Source organism: Muscardinus avellanarius (assembly GCF_963383645.1).
Source record: "Muscardinus avellanarius genome assembly, chromosome: X".
Taxonomy (NCBI): Eukaryota; Metazoa; Chordata; class Mammalia; order Rodentia; family Gliridae; genus Muscardinus; species Muscardinus avellanarius.
The window spans coordinates 46045040-46063419 of NC_137792.1; the positions used below are offsets into that span (position 1 = coordinate 46045040).

General features: G+C 41.0%; 1 protein-coding gene across 1 annotated transcript in view; it reads right to left on the bottom strand.

Annotated features, from left to right (window-relative positions):
• FAM120C (family with sequence similarity 120 member C) overlaps nt 1-18380 on the bottom strand; it is a gene marked incomplete at both ends in the record, with an annotated part of 146472 nt that overhangs the window by 75209 nt on the left and 52883 nt on the right. The window contains 3 exons of the mRNA XM_080718525.1: nt 5400-5528; nt 11136-11218; nt 13248-13494. Of these exons, the coding sequence (XP_080574651.1) occupies nt 5400-5528; nt 11136-11218; nt 13248-13494 (459 nt within the window). The remainder of the gene's footprint in view (nt 1-5399; nt 5529-11135; nt 11219-13247; nt 13495-18380) is intronic.

Consider the following 18380-nt stretch of genomic DNA (forward strand, 5'->3'; position numbering starts at 1 on the left):
AGCCCTATTATTTATTTATTTATTTATTTATTTATTTATTTATTTATTTTTGAGGGTCTAGGGATGGGACCCAGAGGCATGTGACCTCAGAGCTACACCCCTTGCCCAATTTTTTAGTCTTTATTTTGAAACAGGGTCTCACTGAGTTGCAGAGGACCTCACTAAGTAGCTGAGGCTGTCTGTGAACCGCAATCCTCTGGTCTCAGCCTCCCAAATGCTGGGATTAAAAGCATGCGCCACCACGCCCAGCCCTATTTTTTATTATTTATTTTGAAACAAGGTCTCACTAAGTTGCAGAAGGACTCACTAAGTAGCTGAGGCTGGCTGCTAACCTTCGATCCTCCTGTCTCAGCCTCCCAAGTACTTGGATTACAAGCATGTGCCACCATGCCTGGCTTATATATGAAATTTAAAAAGAGGAAATACACTATGACCAGACCATTCACACACACACACACACACACACACACACACACACACACACACACATACACACACACACACATATGGCAAGTTAAACACAGGAAAAAACATCAGAATTAATTTGGGGAATGCAAATTAAACTATGATGAATAATAAGGGTGTGGCTCAGTGATAAAGGTAAATAAAGCACTTGCCTAACATGCTCAAGCCCTTGGGTTGAATCCAGTACCATAAAATAGAAATAAAATAATTTCTAAAGATACAGACCATATTTTAGTAAGGAAAGCAAAGGCAAATTTGGAAAACAGTGTATCAAGACCTTATATATCTCAACATATGCTTACCATATGACCTAGAAATCCCACTTCTAAGTAATTAAAATAAGAAAATGAAAATTTAAGTTCACAAACTATACATGTTTATAGCAATTCTATTAATAACCACCAAAAATATAATCATCCTAAATATCCTTTAAGGGGTGACTGAATAAATAAACAGTGGTATATCCATACAATGAATATTACTCAGTAATAAAAAGGAATGAATTATTGACACATGTAATATGTAACAACTTAGAATAATCTCAAAGGCATTATGCAGAAAGAAACCACGAAAAATTATATACTGTATAGTTTCATTCATGTGATATCCTCTTGAATACATAACTACTGACAGAGAATAACTAGTGGTTGTCAGAGGTTAGCGATATCCTTGTGTGTTATTGCAAAGGGATAGCATAAGAAGCTTTATGTGTGGTACAACTATTATGAATCATATGATAGTGATTACATAAATCTATATCTATGCTAACGATTCATAGAACTCAGCCAGGCATGGTGGTGAATACTTATAATCATAGTACTTGAGAGGCTGAGACAGGAAGATCACAGGTTCGAGGCCAGCCTCAGCAATTTTGTGAGGCCCTCTCCACAACTTAGTGAAACCTTTCAAAATAAGAAATAAAATAGGGCTGGGAGGGTAGCTCAGAGGTAGAATGCCCCTGGGTTCAATCTTCAATACCACACACAAAAAATTCATAAAACTAAGCCAGGTATGGTAGTGCATGCATGACTGTAATCCTGTCCTTGGGAGTCTGAGATAGGATTACAGGTTTGGGGACAGCCTCAGCAACTTAGTGAAACCTTTTGCAATTTAGGGAGACCCTGTTTCAAAATTTAAAAGTGCTAGGGAAACAGCTCGGAGGCAGAATACCCCTGGGTTCAGTCCTCAATACTTTCCCCCTAAAAGATTCCTAAGACTATACACACATAACACAAATCAATTTGACTATATATTAATTTAAAATAGAAAAGTGAATAACCCAGAGTTAACATGTATAAATAAAACTGTTATAAATAAAATGAAACTGGGCATGGTGGCTCATAATTGTAATCTCAGTACTTGGGAGGCTGAGACAGGAGGACCATAGTTTCGCTGTCAACCTCAGCATCTTAGTGAGGCCTCTGCAACTCAGTGAGACTGTTTCAAAACAATACAAAGTCAGTCTCCCTGGCCTAAGAGACCCTGTTTCCAAATAAAAATAATGTAAATAGGTCTGGAAGTGTAGCTCAGAGGTAGAAAGGTTTCCAGGAACCCCAGTGCCATCACACACACAAAAAAAAAACAATAAAGCTGGAAAGCTGGGTGTGGTGGTGCACACTTGTAATTCTAGTACTTGGAAGGCTGAGATAGGAGGATTGCAGGTTCAAGGACAGAATCAGCAAGTAGCTCTCATCAACCTAGAGGGACCGCATTTGAAAATAAAAATAAAATAGGGCTGGGGGTATAGCTCAGAGGTAGAATGCTGCTGATTTCAATTTCCAGTATCAATCAATCAATCAATCAATCATAAAATAGAGCCGGGGGTGTAGCTCAGAGGTAGAATACCCCTGGGTTCAATCCCCAGCATCAAAAAAATTAAAAATAGCCAGGCATGTTGGCACATACTTGTAATCCCAGTACTTGGGAGGCTGAGACAAGAAGATCGCAGGTTTGCAGCCAACCTCAGCTACTTAGTGAGCCCCTTCACAACTTAGTGAGACCCTGTTCCAAAATAAAGGATTAAAAATAGTTTTGGGGGTATAACTCAGAGGTAGAATTCCTCTGGGTTCCATCCCCAGTACCACAAAAATAAATAAATAAATAAATAAATAAATAAATAAATAAATAAGCAAGCTCATCACAAGTTTTAGTTTCAACTGAATAAAATCCCAGCTGAGCCAGATGAGGTAAGGCATGCCTATAATTTATTCCCAGCAACACAGGAGACTGAGGCAGGTGGTTCACAAGTTTGAGGCTAGACACAGCAATTTAACAGGACCTTATCTCAAAATGAATAATTTTTTTGGCTTTCCATTCACATTATTCTTTTTTTTTAATAAATTTTATTGGTGCATTGTAGTCATACTTCTTAATAGGGTAAAAAAAACTTGAGATGTACATGCACACATCACCCAGTCAGCCCTTACCCAATCCCTAACACCTACCCTCCCACTCCCTCCTTCCCATGCTTGGTTTCCTGATTAACTTTGATATGTTTGTTTAAGTACATCATTTGCTTTAAAGAATTTCCTTCTTCCCCCCTCCCATACCCTTAGATAGGTCACTTTAATTGCTCCTCTATAGGATCTCTTCCTCCTGTTACCCATTTCTCCCTAGTTTTTGCACATTAGGGAAAGTATCTGATTTCTTATTTTGTGTGACATTTCACTGCAAATGCCATAATTTTGTTCTCCTTTATGGCTGGGAAAATTCCATTGTGTACACATCCCAGAGTTTTATAATCCATTCATCTGTTGAAGGACATCTTGGCTGGCTCCACAGTTTGGCAATGGTGAATTGTGCATCTATGAACATGGTTGCTCATGCATTAGTTTGGTATTTTGGTTTTCATTCTTTTTGGTAGATACCCAGATGTGGTATTGCTGAGTCATATGGTAAGTTTGTTTTCCTTCTTCTGAGGATCTTCCATACTGTTTTCCAAAGTGATTGCATTAATTTATTTTTTGGTGTTCAATTCCAACTTTCTTTTTTTACTTTATTTGATTTTATTTTTTATGTAGCTCATTGGTAAAGAGATTGGTAAAGGATACCAATCTCTGGTACTGAAAATAAAAAGCCTGGTAGTGCCCATTCTTCCATTATTAATAATGAAAGTTTGATTCTTATTTCATATATACTCACTTTAAGTAGTCTTACTCATTGCGTATTTTATCCTCCCCTAAGCAGAGCTTCTTTATGTTAAAATATATATCAAAACCAACTGAGGATGTAGCTCAGTGGTAAGCCACTTGCCTAGCATGTGCCAGGCCCTGGATTAATTTCTAGAACCATAAACACACACACACACACACACACACACACACACACACACACACACACCTTGAAACATTTCACTAACCTTGTGTATTTGATTAGCCTGGTGACCCATGCCTATAATCTCTGCTACAAGGCAGAAGATCCCAAATTTGAGGCCAGTCTGGGCAAATTAGTAAGAACCTCAAAATAACAAAAAATTAAAAGGAATGGAAGTGTAGCTCAGTGGTATAGCACTTGCCTAGCTGTACCTCCATGTGAGAGGCCCCGGGTTTAATCCTCACTATTGCAAAAAAAGAAACTGACTACAGGAAGACATTCCACAGTATTAACTATAGCAAGCTGCTTCTGGGTAATGAGATTTCAAGTGACTTTCTTTATTTTCTGTATTTTCCAGAATGGAGGAAAAAAGAACCCTCTCAATGCAGACCTAGAAATGTTTTTGTTTTTGTTTTGGTACTAGGGATTGAACCCAAGGGCTTTTTTTTTTTCTACCTCTGAGCTATATCCCCAGTCTTATTTTATTTTTAATTTTGACACAGAGTTTCACTAAATTGCTGTGGGTCTTGCTAAATTGTCAAGCCTGGCCTCCAAGTATTGGAATTATAGGCATAAACCAGCACTCCTGGCTCCTAGTAATGTTTTGTTATTATTGTTTGTTTTGTGGTACTGAGGAATGGACTCGGGGGCATTCTACCTCTGAGCTGCATTACAAGACCCATTTTACTTTATTTTTTGAAACAGGGTTTCAGCCAGGCATGGTGGCACATGCCTGTAATCCCAGTACTTGGGAGGCTGAAACAGGAGGATCACAAGTTTGAAGCCAGCCTCAGCAGATTAGCAAGGCTCTCAGCAACCTAGTAAGATCCTGTTTCCAAATAAGAAATAAAATTGGGCTGAGGATGTATCTTTGAGGTAGAATGCCTTTGGGTTCAATCCTCAGTACCCAAAACAAAGAAACAGGGTCTCACTACATGGCTGAAGCTAATCTTGAACCCGTGATCCTCTTGTCTCAGCCTCCCAAGTACTGAGATTGCAGGTGTACACCACCATGCCCAGGTGGGGTGTGTGTGTGTATGGTCCTGGGGATGGAACCCAGCGGCCTCTACCTCCAGGCTATGCCCCTGACCTATTTTATATTTTATTTTGAAACAAGATCTCACTAAGTTGTTGAGAGCCTCACTAAGTAGCTGAGGCTGTCTTTGAACCTCTGTGATCCTCCTGTCTCAGCCTTCCAAGTACTAGGATTAAAAGTGTGTATCACCATGCCTGGCTATAGTAATTTTTTTTTTTTGTGGGTCTGGGGATGGAACCCAGGGGCATTCTACCTTCGAGCTACAACCCCTGCCCAATTTTTTAGTCCTTATTTTGAAACCGGGTCTCACTGAGTTGCAGAGGGCCTCACTAAATAGCTGAGGCTGTCTGCGAACTGCAATCCTCCAGGTCTCAGCCTCCCGAATGCTGGGATTACAAGTGTGCGCCACCACGCCCGGCTTATAGTAATGTTTTTAAAGAAAATAGTTGGGCTCTAATTTCTTCTAAGTGTGTAAAAGACAAGCAGGATATGAAAACTTATGTATTACAGCAAAGAACAGCAGACTTGCTGTTGTTACAGGAGGAGAGAAAACTGGCAAGTCTTATGAAGGCAAAGGCTGGCTCACCTGAGACTGTTTGAACACGTCCTTTCCAACCACATCCAAATTTGAGGGGTCTTTGATGGAACTAACATACTCAGAAACAGCCTTGATTACCACATCACAGGGTGGAAGAACCAGTTGATGAGCTCGGACCTACAAAAGGCAAAATGAAGGTACGCTGACATTAAAGACAAATCATTAAACCAGGAGCAATGGCACAGACCCGTGATCCCATCTACTCAGGGGGAATAGATGAGGCAGGAGGAACCGAAGTTCAAGGCCAGCCTAGAAACTTATCAAGACCCTTTCTCAAAATTAAAAAAAGAGAAATAAAAACATCTGGGATGCAGCTCAGTGGTTGACTACCTGTGGATTAAAACCCCAGGACTGCAAAAAAGAAAAAAATACAAATCACTAGAAAAAGAGTGAGGTGGGGTGAGATATGGAATTCAAATTTAGAAAATTCACTGAATCCACTAAGGGATAAACAGTTTTTATGGGGAGATTAAACGTTTCCAGGAGCATTCTACCTCCGAGATACACCCCTGCCCCTTTTTAGTATGAAATAGGGTTTCACTAATTTGCTCAAACTGGCCTTGAATCTGCAATCTCCTGCTTCAGCCTCCTAAATACTGGTATTACAGGCACGCACCAATGCACCTGGCTTCAGCTGTTTGGGGAAATATATATTCTCCCTATGATTCTCAGTACAGACACTTGAAAAAGACTGAAAAGTATAAAGACATAAAAACATACTACTCTGAGCTAAGTGGTGCATACTTGTAGTTCCAGTAACTGGGTGGCTGAGACAGGAGGATCACAGGTTTGCAGCCAGCCTCAGCTACTTAGTGAGGCCCTTAGCAACTTAGTGAGACTGCGTTTTAAAATTTAAAAAAAATAAGAAATAGGGCTGAGGGTGTAGCTCAGAGACAGAATGCCTCTGAGTTCAATCCCTAGCACCAAAAAAGAATACAAAATATATTATCCATAATCTTCTGACAGAGATAACTACTTTTTGATGACACTACCATAATTAATGAATTCTCTTTCATGAGATAATTTGGTTACTTCTAAAGTTTTGCTGGTAAAAAGATGTAATGTATAAGCTGGGCGTGGTTGCGCACGCTTGAAATCCCAGATTTCAGGAGGCAGAGACCAGAAGATTGCGGTTCATGGACAGCCTCAGCTACTGAGCAAGGCCCTTCACAACTCAGTGAGACCCTGTTTCAAAAAATAAAAAGACTAGCCGGGCATGGTGGTGCATGCTTGTAATCCTCGCGCTTGGGAGGCTGATACAGGAGGATCACACAGGTTCGAAGCCAGCCTCAGCTACCAAGTGAGGCTCTCAGCAACTTAGTGAGACTCTGTTTCCAAATAAAGTATAAAATAGGCCTGGGAGTATAGCCCGGAGGTAAAAAAAAAAAAAGGCCCTGCATTCCACCCCCACCCAGTACCACAAAAAAATAAATAAAAAGACCAAAATCAATAGGGCTGGGAGTGTAGCTTGGAGGTACAGTGCCCCCGGGTTTCAACCTCAGTATTGGAATAAAAAAAGAAGTAATGTATAAGACCATCTTTGTATCATGATTTGAACTAACCAAGGAAAATCTTTTGAGATATCAGGAAAACTAAAAACTGGACTGGATATTAAGATGTTACTAAGAAATTAGCATTAATTTTATTAGGAATGATAATGGTAATATGCTTATACAAGAAAATACCCATTTGTGTGTGTGTGTGTGTGTGTGTGTGTGGTCCTGGGGATTAAGCCTAGGGGCATTCTGCCTCTGAGCTATACCCTGAGTTCTATTTTTTTATTTTGAAAAAGAAAATAAAAATTGGTTGATGAGAGTCTCACTACTTGCTGAGGCTGTCTTCAAACCTGTGATCCTCCTGTCTCAGCCTCTCAAGTATTGGGATTACAATTGTCTACCGCTACGCCTGACTCCAAGTGTTTTAGAGATATACACCAAATAACATGGGAATGAAATAATTTGAGGTTTGGCATTTGCTTTAATATACTTAAGCAATTCTGGGTATGGGACAGCATGCTTGTAATCCAAGGACTCGAGAGGCTAAACAAGAGGATTGTAGTTTGAAGTCAGCACACAGTCATTTCATGAGATGCTGTTTCAAAAAAAAAAAAAAAAAACCTAGGATAGCCAGGTGTGGTGGCATACACATGTAATTCCAGTACTTCCCGATACTTGGGAGGTTGAGACAGGAGAATTGCAGGTTTGAAGATAGCCTCAGCAACTTAGTGAGACTCTTGCCAACCTAGTAAAATACATGTTTCAAAATAAAAATAAATTAGGGCCAAGCTTGTGAAGCACAGAGGTAGAATACCCTTGGGTTAATCACCAGTACCACTAAACAAACAAACAAACAAGTAAAATGTATAGTATCTATATGGTAGGTGTAGGTAAATGTTATGGAGAAAGTATAAATGAGAAAGGGCTAGTAAATGGAAGCATAAGTTAGTGTGCAGGTATATGTAATGTTCAATAGAGCGATCAGGAAAGGCCTCACTGAGAACATGATATTTGAGAAAACCTCTAGGAGTGAGGAAATGGCTATGTGAGAGGAAAAAGAATGAGAAAAAAAGGGTTCTTTTTTTTGCGGGGGTGGCACTGGGGATGGAACCCAGGGGCTTTCTACCTCCCGGCTATGCTCCCAGACCTATTTTATATTTTATTTGGAAACAGGGTCTAAGTTGCTGAGAACCTCACTCAGTAGCTGAGGCTGGCTTCAAACCTGCACAATCCTCCTGTCTCAGCCTCCCAAGAACTTGGATTACAAGCATGTGCCACCATGCCCAGCTGATAAAAGGGTTCTAATGGTGGGGAAAAATAGATGAGATCAGAACTAGGTGTAGTGGCACATGCCTGTAATCACAGTATTTGGGAAGCTGAGATCCAAGGATGGCAGGTTCAAGGATAGCTTCAGCAGCATAGTGAGACTCAGCAACCTAGTGAGACTGTTTCAAAAACAAAAATAAAAAGGGCTAACAGTGTAGCTCAGAGGTAGAATGCCCAAGTTCAACCCCTACAACCATAAAAATAAATAAATAAGTAAATAAATACATACATACATATATACATACATACATACATACATAAGGATGAGATCAGAGACATAACTGGGGCCAGACAGTATAGGGATTTGTAGGCTGTGATAATAATTGAGTGAATGTCATGGCAGGTCAATGGAAGATGGTTTTGTTTCCCTAAGAAATTATATTTTTCCTAATTAAAGTAGTTTGTATTTATGTGGTGCCTACTCTGGCCTGGAGGATTTAAAATAGAGAAGTGATTTTGTTCTATCTTCATCTTAAAGGTTCACTCTGCTGTTATTTTGACAGTGGAGTGGGGTGGAAAGAAAGTGTAAACAGAGGGCCAAGTATTTGTGAGTAATAAAGTATAATAATCCCAGCAAGAAATAATGGTGGCTTAACCAAGGTAGCAGCAGTGGAAACAGTGAAAAGTAGAAGTTTTCTGAAGGAAGAACTGATGGTTTTAGCTGACAGACGAGGAGTGTGAGATTGAGAAATCAGGGTGGCCCCAAGGTTTTAAGCATAAACAATGGGAAGGGTGACATTGGCATTAGGAGAAATGAGAAAAGCTGAGGGAGGAGCAGGATTAGGGAAAGGTCAAGAGCTTCCATTTGGAAATATGAGTTTAAGATGCCCACTAGCTACGTAAAGGAAGGTGTTCAGTATACAGGTATTAGATGTTGGACTTCAAGGGAGAGGTCAGAGCTGGAGATATGATCTTAGGAGTCATCAATGGACAGATATTATTAAAGTCATGAGACTGGAAGGGAGGAAGGAAGCCTGGATAGACCTCTGGGACACTCCCCAATCAGAAGATAAGAGAGCAGCAAAGGAGACCTAGAAGCGGCTGTCGGTGAGGTAGGAAGGAAACCAGGAGAGCAGCAGCATCCTTACAGCCAAGCGAGAATGAACAATGGGGCAGATGCTGCCAACTGGTAAGGTAAGGGGAAAACAGAGAGCTGTCCACTGGCCTTGGTAACTTGGAAGTGACTGGTGACCTTGTCCAGGGCAATTTCAGCAAATCAGATTGAACAGAGAACAGTGGAGGAAGACCATATACAGCTTGAGTATAGACAACTCTAAGAGTTTGCTAAGGGAAGAAATAAAGAACAATAGCTTGGATGGGGAAAGTGAGGTCAACAGTAGGTTTTTAAATTTTATTTTGGTACTGGGGATTGAACCCAGGAGCACTGTAACTCTAAGTTACACCCACAGTCCTTTTTAAAATTTTTATTTTGAAATAGGGTCTCGCTAAGTTGCCAAGGTCAGCTTCAAACATGCAATCCTACTGTCTCAGCCTCCCAAGCATTGGGATTACAGATGTGCACAGCCATGCACAGCCTGTTTTCTTTTCAAGATGGATGCATGCTTATACATCCAATGGGAAAGAGCCAATGAAAAGAGGGAAATAGGTGATGCAGGAGAAAGAGGGGAAGAGCTAATTAAGCAATGCCCTTAAACTGGCAAGAAGAGATGGGATTTGGTGTAAGTAGAGCTGCTGGCCTTCAGAAAGAACACGGATAGGTCCACAGTCAACAGGCGGCAGGCAAAGCATGTGGCCACACAGATACCTGCAGGTGAGGTAAGGAGGGATGGGAGGTATGCAACCTCTTTTCCTATTGCTCCAATTCTCTCAGTGAAGCAGGAAGTAAGATTATGTGTTATGGGTAAGCAAATGAGGAAAAAGTATTAGAGGTTGGAGGAGAGGAGAAGGCTTATAGTCATAAAGGACAATGAAAGAATGAGGGAAATACGGAAGGATAACTAGCTTATACTACTATCAAAAGTGTAGGAGGGCATCAGTCTCACTACAGCCTGGATAGCAGTAGACTAATTTTCAACATATGCTCAACTTTTTTTTTTTGGTACTGGGGATTAAAACTAGGGCCATTCTGCCTCCGAACTACACTGCCAGCTCTTTCTATTTTTTCTTTGAAACACAGTCTCACTGCTATCCTTCTGTCCCAGCATCCAAGTACTGAGAATATAGGCCACTGTGTTTGACTGCTAAACAGTGAAGTTAACAAAAATTATCCTATTGGACACTTAATTGGTAGTAATGGTGAACATCTAGTCAGCTATTGGCCACTGTACGTCCTCTTTTGTAAATTTTTTTTTGCAGTACTGGGGATCAAACTCAAGGTATTTACCTCTGAGCTATGCCTCTAGCCCTATTTTTTTATGGTACTGGGGTATCTGGTAACCCTTCTACCTCCAGGCTACACTCCCAGACCCATTTTTATATTTTTTTATTTGGAAACAGGGTCTCTTAAGCCAGAGAGGCTGGCTTCAAACCTGCGCGATCCTCCTGTCTCCGCCTCCCAAGCGCGGGGATTACAAGCGTGTGCCACCACGCCCGGCTTCTAACCCTATTTTTTATTCTTTATTTTGAAACAGGGTCTCACTAAGCTGTGGAGGGCCTAAGTAGCTGAGGCTAGCCACAAACCTGGGATCCTCCTATCCCAGCCTTCCAAGTACTGGGATTACAAGCCACCATGCCTGGCTCTCTTTTGTAAGTTTTCTATTTTCAACCTTTGCATATTATTGCATAGTTGGGATATTAGTATTTTTCTTTATGGATTTGTATCTTAAGATATTAAGAGTATTATCACAACTAATTCTTTATCTATATATGAAATACTTCTATTCAGTTTTGATCAGAACCTGACATTCCCTCATCTGCACAGGCAGGAAGTAGGGCACATTACCTTAAGTGATGCAAGAGGATGTTCTGGTCCCAAGAGGCTCCAGTGAAAAGCAGCCAGGTCCTCATCTGGGAGAATGTGGTTACCTATAAAATACATTTGCCATTTATTGACAGTACAAGTGTTTTCTTATAACCTCCATGTCATGGAAAGGGTCCTGGGAGAGAAAATGACTAAATAATTCTTATAGACCTATATCCTGTATCTGGAACTGGGGTTTGAACCCAGGGACATATTACCACTGGCTATATACTCCCAGTCTTTATTTAATTGTTTATTTTAAAACAGGGTGTATGCTAAATTGCTGAGGCTGGCATTGGAATTGAGATTAAAATTAAAACATTAATTGATGGACGGAGGAATAGATAAATATATGGCAAAGCCAATTTAGTAAAATGTTAATGGCAGTATACAGGTGGTGAATAAAGGGTTTTCACTGCAAAATTCATTCATATATGTATGGAATTTTAAATAATGAAACATTAGTATAAAATAATCAACAATTTGTGTTCCTGACCATTTTTTTGGGGTACCATGGATTGACCCTAGGGTCATTCTACAGTCAAGCTATACCTCAAGCCCTATTTTATTTTTATTTTGAAACATGGTCTCACTAAGTTACTAAGGCTGTCCTTGAACCTGCGATCCTCCTGTTTCAGCCTTCCAAGTAGTGAGATTATAGGTTTGTACTACCATGCTCATCTTACTGAACTTAGACACTGGAGAAGAAATTCTAATGGCCTGAATGGGAAACTTAAGTTATTAAGGACTGGTGAAGTATTTGGCCTAAGATAATATTTTACATAAAACAGTTACAAAATTTAACAATAAGCCAGGTGTAGTGCCTCATGCCTATAATCCCAGTACTTGGCAGGCTGAGACATGAGAATTCCAAGTTTGAGGCCAGCTTCAGGAACTTGGCAAGACTCTCAGTAACTTAGTGAGAATGTGTTTAAAATTAAATAGGCCGGGCATGGTAGTGCACACTTGTAATCCCCGCGCTTGGGAGGTGGAGACAGGAGGATTGTGCAGGTTTGAAGCCAGCCGCTTGTTCTGGCTTAAGAGACCCTGTTTCCAAATAAAAAGTATAAAAATAGGTCTGGGAGTGTAGCCTGGAGGTAGAAGAGTTTCCAGGAACCCCAGTACCACTAAATAAATAAATAAATAAATAAATAAATAAATAAATGAATGAAATAAATAGTTCTGGGGAGTGTAGCTCAGTACCATAAAACAAATAAATAAAATAACAAATAATTTTTTTTTGCATTACTGGAGATTGAACCCAGGGAATTCTACCTCAGAGCTAGACCCCAGCTCGAGTTTTTATTCTCTATTTTGAAACAAGGTCTCACAAAGTTGAGAAGGACCTCACTAAGTTGCTGAGCCTGGCTATGAACCTGCAATCCTCCTGTCTCAGCCTCCCAAGTACTGGTATTAAAAGTGTATGCCACCACATCTGGCTACAAATGAAAAAAATTTTGGTGCTTGCTGGGGATTGAACCTGGGGCATTCTAACTTTGGCCTACACCCTGAGCCCTAATTTTATTCTTTATTTTGAAACAGGGTCTCACTAAGTTCTGAAGGGCCTTACTCAGTAACCGAGGCTGACCATGGACTTGAAATCCTCCTGTCTCAGCCTCTCAAGTACAAAGCATGTGCCATCATGTCCAGCAGATGAAAATTTTTATGAGAGTCAAAATAATGTTCTGGAATATCCTGAAGCAAACCATAAGACAAATTTTATGAGTTTTAAGGTGGGTTTTCTGCATGAGAATTAAAAAAAAAAAAACAAATCTAAGCTGGGCATGGTGGCGCATGCCTGTAATTCTAGTCTTTAGGAGGTTGAGATAGGAAGATCAAAATTTCAAGTCCAGCCTCAGCAACATAATGAGACCCTATTTCAAAATAAAAAATATATATAAAAAGGTTAGAGGTGTAGTTCAGATGCAGAATGCTCCTGAGTGCAATCCGCAGTATGACAAAGGACAAAATAGAAAGAGAGAGTATGAGAGAAATTCAGTAACAATAGACAAAATCACTCTAGTGTTCATCATTAACAATGAAAGAGTTTTGAAACCTTACCAATCACTGCACTTTCTTCTTTAGACTACATACCTAACAGTGCAGCAAATATGGGGAAGTTCATCCGCTTCAGGCCCAGCTGCTTGGCCACCTCCTGCATCAGGAACTGGTTGGTAGTAAGGTTCTTCCCATTCCAGCTCAGCTTCAGAGCATGTGAACTGTAGTAGGAGGGAATATTGTAGAGAGCATACTCGGAGTCATGCGCAAGAAGGCCGTGGAAGCCATTTTCCCTGAAGAAAGCCACCACTTCCAAATGGTGGTCTTCGAGGCTCTGAAAGACCTAAGAGAAAAGATGAAAGCATGTCAAGCCACAGAGACTGACCGGCATTTTGTTACAAGTCAGGAAGGTTAGTAGCTAACATTATACTTTGGTAAAATTAAGATTGTATGTGGGAAAAGCTGGGTGTGGTGTCTCACACTTGTAATCCCAATGCTTGGGAGACTGACACAGGAAGATCCAAGGTCCATAGCCAGCCGCAGCAACTTAATGAGGCCCTCCATAACTGAGCAAGATCCTGTTTCAAAATAAAAATTTAAAAAGGAGCTCACAGGTGGCTCACACCTGTAGTCCCAGTACCTGGGAGGCTGAGACAGGAGGATTGTGGGTTTAAAATCAGCTTCAACAACTTAGCAAGACCATCTTCCCAGATAAAAAATAATAAAGGGTTGGGATAGAACTTGGATGTTGAATGCCCTTGGGCTCAATCTTCAGTACCACAAAAACAAAGAAAGAAATAAAATACAAAGGACTGGGAGTATATCTCAGAGGTAGAAATGACCCTGGGTTCAATTCCTAATACCATACATACAATAAAAAGATTATATATGGCTGAAATGAATACTTTTTTTTTTTTTTTGCGGTACTGGAGATGGAATCCAGAGGCATTCTACCTCCGAGCTGCACCCCCAGCCCTATTTTTTTATTCTTTATTTTGAGACAGGGTCTCACTGAGTTGCAGAGGGCCTCACTAACTAGCTGAGGCTGTTTGTGAACCGCGATCCTCTGGTCTCAGCCTCCTGGATTCTGGGATTACAAGCTTGCACCACCACGCCTGGCTTGAAATGAATACTTATAAACAAAGCAAACAAATAAAAAAACAAAGTCTTCTTGCCGGTGTGGTAGCACATGCTTGTAATCCCAGCATTTGGAAGGCTGAGACAGGAGGATCATGGTTCGCGGCAGCCTCAGCTACTTAATGAGGCCCTCTGCAACTCAGTGAGACCAGGTTTCAAAATAAAGAATAAAAAAATAAGCGCCGGGTGTGGTGATGCACGCTTGTAATCCCCACTCTTGGGAGGCAGAGACAGGAGGATCGAAGCCAGCCATGCTGGCTTAAGAGACCCTGTTCCCAAATAAAAAAAAGTATAAAAATAGGTCTGGGAGTGTAGCCTGGAGGTACAAGGGCTTCTAGGAACCCCAGTAACACCCCCCAAAAAAAGAATAAAAAATAGGGTTGGGGTTATAGCTCAAAGGTAGAATCCCCCTGGGTTCAACCCACAGTATTGCTAAAACAAAAACAAAGCCTTCTCTCAAACAGGAACTTGGTTGAACACAGAACTGTACATGTGTTCACTCAAATGACCAGTTTATTTTTACTCCTTTTATGACTCTTGACCTGAATTTCCTCAAAATCAAAATACTGAAATTAACATGGCATAGCCAGATGTGGTGGCACATGCTTATAATACCAGTACTTGGGAGGCTGAAACAGGAAGATCATGGGTCAAAAACAGCCTCAGCTACTTAGTGAGGCCCTCTGCAACTTAGTGAGACCTTGTTTCAAAATAAAGAATACAAAACAGGGCTGGGGATATAGCTCAGAGGTAGAATGCCCCTGGGTTCCATCTATGGTACAGCAAAAAGAAAGAAAAGAAAAGAAAGAAAGAAATTAACATGGCATGTGTTATTTCAATGTCCAATCATGACAGAAGAGACTTTTGTTAGAAAAATAATAGAGCATCTGGGCATGATCATGCAGGCCTGTAATCCCATTACATGAAAAGCTGAGATAGGATTGCAGGTTTGAGGCCTGTCTCAACAACTTAGAGAGACCCTCTTTCAAAAAATAAAAGGGTCCAGGGTGTAGCTCAGGGGTAGAATGCACTTGGTGAAATTCCCAGTATTAAAATAAAAGGGAAAAAATAATAAAGCTATTATTTATCACTCAGTGCATCCTATGTGCCATATAGATTTTACCCATATTATCTTACCATCTATGGCAAGGTACATATGAATGAAAAATTTAGACATGGACAGAAATACAGAAACATAAGTCCGTCCAATTTTTAAAAAATGTTCTTGCTTTTTATCACAGGAGCACCATACACTGCAGGGTATTTCTAACCACCTCTTTTTTTTTTTTTTTGCAGTACTGGGGATGGAACCCAGGGGCATTCTACCTCCGAGCTACACCCCAGCCCTATTTTTTATTCTATATTTTGAAACAGGGTCTCACTGAGTTGTGGAGGGCCTCACTAAGTAGCTGAGGCTGGTGGCAAACCATGATCCTTCTGTCTCCGCCTCCCAAATGCTGGGATTACAAGTTTGTGCCACCCTGCTCGGCTTTTTTTTTTTTTTTTTTTTTTTTTTTTAGGTACTGGGGATGGAACTCGGGGTCATTGTATTTCCGAGACCTATTTTTTATTCTTCTACACTCCTCGCCCTATTTTTATTCTTCATTTTGGAACAGGGTCTCATTGAGTTGCAAAGGACCTCACTAAGTAGCTGAGGCTGTCTGCGAGACATGATCCTCTGGTCTCAGCCTCCTGAATGCTGGGATTACAAATGTGCACCACCACACCCAGCTAGCCTCGTTTTTATTATTTATTTATTTACTTATTTATTTATTGTAGTACTGGGGATTGAACCCAAGGGCATTCTACCTCTGAGCTACACCCCTAACCCTATTTTTTATTCGTTATTTTGTAAAAGGGTCTCACTGGGTTACAAAGGACCTCACTAAGTAGCTGCGGCTGTTCATGAACCACAATCCTCTGGTCTCAGCCTCCCAAGTACAGGGATTACGAGTGTGTGCCACAATGCCTGGCTCGCCTCATTTTTAAAATGGAGCAGCTAAGACTACAAAAGGTTGGCTGTCCCTAGAGTTGCCCAACAAGTGAATGTTAAACAGAATTCAAGCCGGGCGTGGTGGCGCACGCTTGTAATCCCCGCGCTTGGGAGGCAGAGACAGGAGGATCGCGCAGGTTCGAAGCCAGCCGTGCGCGCTGGCTTAGGAGACCCTGTTTCCAAATAAAGATGTAAAAATAGGTCTGGGAGTGTAGCCCGGAGATAGAAGGGCTTCCAGGAACCCCAGTACCACAAAAAAAAAAAAAAAACAGAATTCAAAATGCTGTCCTGCCGGGCGTGGTGGCGCAGGCTTGTAATCCTCTTGCTTGGGAGGAGGAGACAGGAGGATCGCGCAGATTCGAAGCCAGCCACGCGTGCTGGCTTAGGAGACCCTGTTTCCAAATAAAACTATAAAAATAGGTCTGGGAGTGTAGCCTGGAAGTGGAAGGGTTTCCAGGAACCCCAGTACCATAAAAAAAATGCTGTCCTGACTCCAGCATAAGTACTTTTCAAGTTCCAGGTACTTTCCTGGATAGCCCAATTTTAATGAAACAGAGAAACACTATAAATGACTCTGGGGTTTTTTTCCCTGAAGAGTCAACCCATGGGCATACGTGTGTGTGTGTGTGTGTGTGTGTGTGTGTGTGTGTGTGTGTGTGTTTACTGGGGATTGAACTAAGGGGCATTCTACCTCCAAGCTATACCCCCAGCTCTATTTTTTTTTTATTTTGAAACAAAGTCTCACTAGGTTGATGAGTCTCACTACTTGCTGAGGCTATTCTTTGATCCTCTTGTCCCAGCCTCCCAAGTACTGGGATTACAAATGTGCGCCAGCACATCTGGCTTAACACAGGGGCATTCCACCTCTGAGATACACTTCCAGCCCATTTTATTTATTTTTTTGAAACATGATCCTACTAGGTTACTGAGTCTCCCTACATTGCTAAGGCTGGCCTTCATCCTGTCTCAGCCTCCCAAGTACTGGAATCACAGGCATGTGCCACCACACCCAGCTCTGCACATGATACTGGCTGCACTTGAAGTGTACTGAAGATATCTATTTATTTATTCTTTAGTTTTATTTATAAGTGGAACATATTGAAAATGGTATACATTTTGACTGTGCTTGGTGCCCTCCCCCCACCCAGTTCCCCTCCCCTCCTCCCAACAATGAGTGTCCAGGTTAACCATGCTATATTCATACTTTTACACATATTCAATGTAGCTCATCCACTAATCAACCTCAGCCTTCTTCATCTCCTATCCTTCCATTCTAGCTTTGCTGAGATTTCCTCTCCATTATCTGGAGTCCCCAGTGCTCCCTAGTTTGGGCATATTAGAGAGAACATATGTCCCTTCTCTTTCTGTGCTTGACTGGTCTCACTTAACATAATGTTCTCCAGATCTTTCCATCTTCTTGTGAATGCCATGATTTTGTTCTTCTTTACAGCTGTATAGAATATCTATATATTAGTTATCTCTGTTTTTTTGGGGGGTACAGCAGATTGAATCAAGGGGATTGAATCTGAGTTATGCCCCCAGCACTTTTTTTCTTTTTTGTTCTGAAACAAGGTCGTGCTAAATTTAAGGTTCTCATGAAATTGCTGAGGCTGGCCTCAAACCTGTGATCCTCCTGTCTCAGCTTCCCAAGTACTGGGATTACAGGCATGCATGATGCCACTCAGCTCCGCAACATTCTTCGATGAAAATCTCTGTGTTTCTGATTTCCAAATAAGACCTGTTATATAGTAATTGTAATACTAATGGTAACAGACTGAATATGTATACATACTCTCTACTTAGCAATGTTCCAAATTCCTAACATGCATTAACTTGTTTAATAAAACAACCTCATGAGGCCATAATTATTATTACTATCACCTATCCCATTTTTCATTATTATCCCTAAGGTCATACAGCTGGAAAGAGTAAAGTCTGGACTTTGGCTGTAGAATACAAGATACCAAAGTGGGTGATATCACCCCCTAGGAAGTGGTGAAACAAAATATAGATACATGAGACAGACAAGTAGAACACTGGAAGGGAGCTGGGAGCAGGAGGAATGGAGGGGGAAAAGGAGGCCTGAGGAAGGACACAGT